The following is a 6160-nucleotide window of genomic DNA, read 5'->3' as shown; positions in this document are numbered from 1 at the left end:
TAGCCTAGAAAACTGGAATACCCAAAACATAATCCACATATTAAATGATGCCCAAGAGGAACGGAGGAGTGGCCCCTGGTTCTGGAAAGACTCAGTGTAGCAGAGTAGGGGAATACCAGAAGGAAAGTGGGAAGGGGCAGATGGGGGAACAGGGGGAGGGAAGAGGGCTTATGGGACTTTCGGGGAGTGGGGAGCCAGAAAAGGGGAAATCATTTGAAATGTAAATAAAAATATATCGAATAAATTAAAAAAAAAAGAACTATACTTTAGATCTATTTCATCAGAGTAATTGCTGGTTCATCAAAACACAGCCCTTAGCGATTACTGTTCCCTAGGATAGGAAGACCACCCGAAACTCAAAGCTCTTCCGTGAGCAGCCACGGGCTGGTTAGGAAATTTAGGTGGCGCACGGCTTTAATCCTAGCGCTTGGGAGGCAGAGGCAGGTGGATTTCTGAGTTTGAGGCCAGCCTGGTCTACAGAGTGAGTTCCAGGACAGCCAGGGCTACACAGAGAAACCCTGTCTTGAAAAACCAAAAAAAAAAAAAAAAAAAAAAGAAGAAGAAGAAGAGGAGGAGGAGGAGGAGGAGGAAACTTTTCCATATCAGCTAGGTGTGGCATGGTGTTCTTCTGTTTATTTGATCTCTGTACCTTTCCCTTCAGTTTTAGGGTTTTCTGTATTTTTGAGATAGGGTCTCACCATGTAGCCCAGGCTGTCCTAACCCATGACCCTCCCAGCTCCCTTTCCTGAAGCACTGGGAAAGAGTCTGGCTGCTGTTAATTCTGAATAAACATCTTTGACTGGCCCAGTAGCACTAACTCATTGCAGAGTAACAGATGGAGTCAAGAAAGATGTCCGGGCTGGGAAGATGGCTCAGTCAGGAAAGAGCTTGCCTCGAAAGCAGAAAGACTTGAGTTCAAGCCCCAGGCCCCACGTAGCACGCCTGGGATGCTGGGTCACCTCTGTAATCTCAGGGCTGAAGAGGAAGAGGTAAGAGGACTCCTGGGCTAGTCAGTCTAGCACCGGCTGAGCTGCATGCCAGTGAGAGGTCTCGCCTCACAGGAAGCCAATAGCACACCCGGGAAAAGCACACCTCTGGCCTCCACATACATGCATACACATGCTCAACACACACATACACATATCCACACAGACATAAAGGCAAAAAAGAAACATTTATTAAAGCGCGTAGGCATACGACAAAAGCAGTTTTTGCAAAGGAACTTTTTAAAGTCACCTTGCTCGAGTGAGTAAAATCAGGTAACTGTTGACATAGTCCTGAGGATTATAATTCATGCTAACAGAAAAAAAAATACATGATTTTATGTAGAGAGTGACTAATGCATATGGAGGCTTCCAGAGGAGATCTGTCGTCTCCTCCGTCATATTCTAAATTCCATATTTCTCAATCAGCTCTCTCGCTTTCGAAATGTAAGCACGCATGGCGTCTTCCTTCGACAGCCCTAGAGAGACACAGACACGTTAGCTCACCAAGCAGGGCGGGCAGAGGGGAAGAAGGTTTGTTTTAACCTTGTTTAAGAGTCACAAACCTTTTTGGCGGTTCCAAGCTTCCCACTTGGCCTTACCCTTTAGATCTAACATGACTGGACACGCTGTGAAGAGAAGGAGAGCGTTACACTGTTACTTTTCACTGTGCACTTCTATGAGTAGCGTGCAGATGACAACATCTGTTTGAGACAAAGATCAGGTACCACCAATGTTGATGTCTCCGATGACGGACTGTTTGTAGAGCCCATAGAGTTCCTTGAGTTCTTCATCTTCCGGTCTGCTTTTCAGCTTCCTCACGTCTTGGGCCACCTGGTCGAAATCAGCCTAGGGTAAGAGACCGCAAGTTCATGCAAAAGGTGCACGTAGGGTACATATACTTACCTGCACGCCAGGCACACACACAAAATCTAATTTTATTTTTAAAATTATAAGCCTCATATCAACTGATTTCCAGGAAAATGAAGTTGTTTATCTTACTTTGGGGTTGATTAGCAAACGTGTCTCATCCTGAACAATTTTTTTTTTTTTTTTTTGGTAATTTCTCCTCCCCTCCCCTCTCCTCTCTTCCCCTCCTCTCCTCTTCCCTTCCTCTATAACAAATGCTGGAGAGAAATCACTTTACAGAGAATTGTTGGTGAGCAGCCATTGCCCTGACAACAGAGGTGGGAGTGGGAGTGGCTACAGGAAAGGAAGGACACTGGTTCAGAAACCACCAGGCTTGCCATGAATCTTGGGTAAGGGTGTCCAGTGTGAAGACACAGACTGGAAACGCTGCCCCTGACAACCTGGATGGAGTTCCCTAGGACTCAACAGAAAGTCGGGGTCGCATTACATCATTTGTTCCCCGAGATACCCAGAATAAAGGGCAGGCATAACTTATTTATGTTAATACCTTCACTTAGATAATACCTTATTCACCTTTGTATCTACTGTCAAGCTCTCGTCTACTGACCCAGGGCAGGAGCCCAGTCAGAGACCATTAGGTGTATCCTTGCTGAGTGGATCAGAGTTACCGCAGCTGGAACATCTTTACATGGCTGCAGTTGACAGTGACTTTCAAAGCATTCTGGGCCAAAGGAATGCCACCGTCCGTCCCTACATTCCTGCGCTCTGGGAGCTGGGCTCCTGTGGCAGGCGATTCTGTCTCTGCTGAGTAAGATCGCAGTGTCTTTGTTGGGTGTGATCTTCATCTGCCCCGGGAACAGTGTCCTCTCACATTCACAGTGTGCTCCAAGGCCCTCCTGTTCCCATCCTTCCTGTGTCAGGGATGGGCATTCTCAACGAGTCACAGGACACCACATCAAAGGACCGCACGGGACCTCTGGACATTTCCGATCAAATCTCTCCCTTCTGAAGACAGCCTCTGAAGGTGACTCACAGTTCACTTGTGTCACCTTCTGTGGAACTGCGGAACGTGAGTAGAACAGTCAGCCTACACACAAGCTTTGTGAAGCAATTGAGCAACTCGCCCTTGAACTAGGAAGAGAAATTCCTCAGTCAAGGCACTTAAGCTATTTGAATCATACACTGTGTGTGTGTGTGTGTGTGTGTGTGTGTGTGTTCTGATTATAAAATCACCTCCCACTACACACCACTATTCTTGCTTAGTTGGCTGGCTGGTTTTTCAAGGCAGGGTTTTTATGGTTAGTCCTGGCTATCCTGGAACTCGATCTATAGACCAGGCTGGCCTTGATCTCAGAGGCCCACCCGCCCCTGCTTTCCAAATGCTGGAATTAAAGGCACGTTCCCCTCCCCCATCCTGTGGTGTTTGGGGTCAAGGCCAGGGTTTCCTGCAGACATCCTACCACTGCTGCATCTCCAGGCCAGAAGAGGTACATCCCTAGCCCCCTGCCTCAGCTTCATCATCTAGGAAGGAAATGAGTCTAAGTAAAATGTCCTGTCAGACCAGGCGTGAAAGTAAACACCTGCAATCCTAACACTAGAGAAGCAGAGGTGGTAGGATCAGCTGAAGTTGGAGGCTAGCCTGGGCTACATAGCAAGACGCTTTTCTGAAAAATTAACCTTCCCCCTGTGCAAAACAAAGGACCTGTGCTATACTTTATAAATAAAATTGGGAGATTGTAACTAAAGAAGGGATTCCATTTACGTTTTTACTTCTGGAACAATCTGCTAACATTTATAAATGTTAAAAAAAAAAAAGGACCATGGTCTCAGTCTCATTTCCACTAGTGAGCCATTAACAACACCCAGGTATGGAGGTACATAATGTCTATCCTAACGCCATTTCCATTCTGAAGAGAGAAGACATTTGAATATCCTAGCCAGCTACTAGCTGCTGGCTTTCCAATATGTTTTTTTTTTTTTTTACTTTTATTATGATTTTAAACTTTGATTTTCAAAATAATTTTAGGCCTAGGAACAAGTTATCAAAATACCACATCTTCAGTATCTACTGGGTTCCCATGGTTATGGTGTTTGTAACAAGTACTTACCAGCAAATGAACTGGCAAATGAACTACCAGTGTACTGTGTATGTGTGTGTGCATCAGTATGCATGGGTCTATGTGTGTGTGTGTGTGTAAGGATTTGCATATGTTGTCTTGTCTATCCTAGAACATCACACTTAAATGATCACCCTACTTCAGTTTTGCTATTAGTGGCAGGTGAACCCTGGGACTCCTGAATGCTAAGTAACCTACAGACCGACCCACACAGGCCACGTCCCCTCTCTTAAACAAATGGCTTTCTAACCTGCTTTAATCTTTCTCTTCTGCTTGAAATACTTTGCGTTTTTCTGAAACAGCAACTCATGTAGCACAGTGCTGCTTTGAGTCTGCCACTAAGGATGATGACCTTGGACTCCCAACTCTCCTGTCTCCAAGTCCTAAGTGCTGGGGTTCCAGGTGTGTGGGATCCCACACCTGTCTCCAATGAATAACACTCCCCACATCTAGAATATATTGTATTTTTTGTTATATTATTACATTGGTGAGAATTTCAAATTGAAATAATACACATATGTTTTAAGAACTTTTTATTTGTTACAATTTATTCTTTAAGCATAAACAGTTGCTCTTTGATCTTACTGATGCCCACATCAAGCAAGTATGTATCTTTTAAAACTAGAATCTTATTTTATCGAAATGAAAGAATGCTTTCATTACAGCAATAATAGATTTAATGCATTCAACACTGAAGTAACAGAAACCCTCACCCTGTATCCATTTTAATTATTGAACCAAGGCTAGCGTCAATGCTGCCCTGTTGTCAGGGTAGTTTCTCACATGCCTTAGCTTATTGTCCCCTCATGATGTTCATAAACCTTTAAGTCCTAAAGATCCCTTTCCCCTGCTGCCTGTGGAGGTGGCTCATTTACCTGCCTCTCGCCTCTTTTATTTACTCCACGTTTACTACAGCATGTGGGCATGTGTGTGGGTGCACATGTACCATGGCATGCGTGTGGAGGTCAGGGAACGATTGCAAGAGTCAGTTCTCTTTCTACCATGTGCCTTCCTGAAGGTTCTGATCACCAGACTTGCCAGCCGGTAACACACACACACACACACACACATTAACATATCCAGACTGAGAAGGAGATGGGGTTTGTCATTTTACCTATGATAACATCTTGCCTGAAGAAATAGTTAAAGTTCGCTATATTTGTAATATAAAATGTTATGCAGTAGAAACGTGTATCTTAAGCCTGGTGGCGGTGACATTTAGTCCTATCACTTTAGAGGCAGAATCAAGCAGATCTCTGGGAATTTGAGGCCAGCCCAGTCTACAGGGTGAGTTCCATGACAGCCAGGAGTTCACAGAAAGACCTGGTCTCAAAGAGAGAGAGGGAGGGAGAGGGAAGAAAGAGGGAGGAGGGAGGGAGAACCAGAGTGAGAGTGAGCGGAAAGTGTATCTTGATTTAGTGAGAAAATGCTAATAAAACTGTTTGTATAAGAACTATGTCACAGGTGTATTGCGTGCACACACCTTTCATTCTACACACTTGGAAGGACATACATATGGAAGCAAGATTTGTGTGCTTATCTGAGAAAAGGGTTTCCTGGTTTTTAATTCATATTTATTCTCTTTCCACTCCTATCAATAAAACGGTAAAATCAGAGCTTCATAGTCTAGCCCTGCTATTCAACAAAACACATCTATGAGAACCTCCCGAGGTCCCCAAGAGCAAGGGGACGTGGAGGCCCCAATGGATGTCATCTGCTTCCTGGAGTGGTCAAGAGAGAGGTGAAGAAGCCCTCCACCCCACCCCAGCCCCGCCAGGAGCTGTCTTTTCAGATCTGGGTAATTTAAACTATCCCTGAGGGCCAAACAGGTTGCTATGGAGATCCTGGGTCCTTGTCAACAGATGGCGAGGCGCGATGTACTGTGCGATAAAGAGGCGCTTGGGCAGGTGTGCGAGTGACTGCAGGGTCGCAGCAGAACGCTCCTGGGGGTTACCTGCCCCTGCCCTGCTCCAGGACTACCACAGCTCCTCTCATCCTATCAGCGCTTCGTTCTCGGAGCATTGCTCGTGCACGGCCTTCCCAGATCTGGCTTACCTGCAAGGACATGATGATAAGACGCAAGGTTGTGGCTCTCCCAGCTCAGACAGTCCCCCGGGCTTGGCCGCTTAAAGGGCAGTGCTCCTCCCCCGGTCTCTCCTATTGGTTGCTCTCTGGGCATGGGCAACTCTC

At 45.7% G+C, this 6160-nt stretch overlaps 1 protein-coding gene across 1 annotated transcript; it reads right to left on the bottom strand.

Annotated features, from left to right (window-relative positions):
- Positions 1–1210: 1210 nt before the first annotated feature.
- Acbd7 (acyl-CoA binding domain containing 7) lies at positions 1211–6088 on the bottom strand. Its single transcript, XM_052157126.1, has 4 exons — positions 6026–6088; positions 1712–1832; positions 1550–1612; positions 1211–1462 (listed from the first exon to the last, which is right to left on the bottom strand). Exons 1-4 carry the CDS (start codon positions 6035–6037, stop codon positions 1389–1391), a joined length of 270 nt encoding a protein of 89 aa, XP_052013086.1. The 5' UTR covers positions 6038–6088; the 3' UTR covers positions 1211–1388.
- Positions 6089–6160: the final 72 nt, after the last annotated feature.

This window comes from Apodemus sylvaticus, chromosome 14, assembly GCF_947179515.1.
Source record: "Apodemus sylvaticus chromosome 14, mApoSyl1.1, whole genome shotgun sequence".
NCBI classification, from domain to species: Eukaryota; Metazoa; Chordata; class Mammalia; order Rodentia; family Muridae; genus Apodemus; species Apodemus sylvaticus.
The sequence above is the reverse complement of the archived record's forward strand: the minus strand, read 5'-3'. Positions and strand labels throughout refer to the sequence as shown.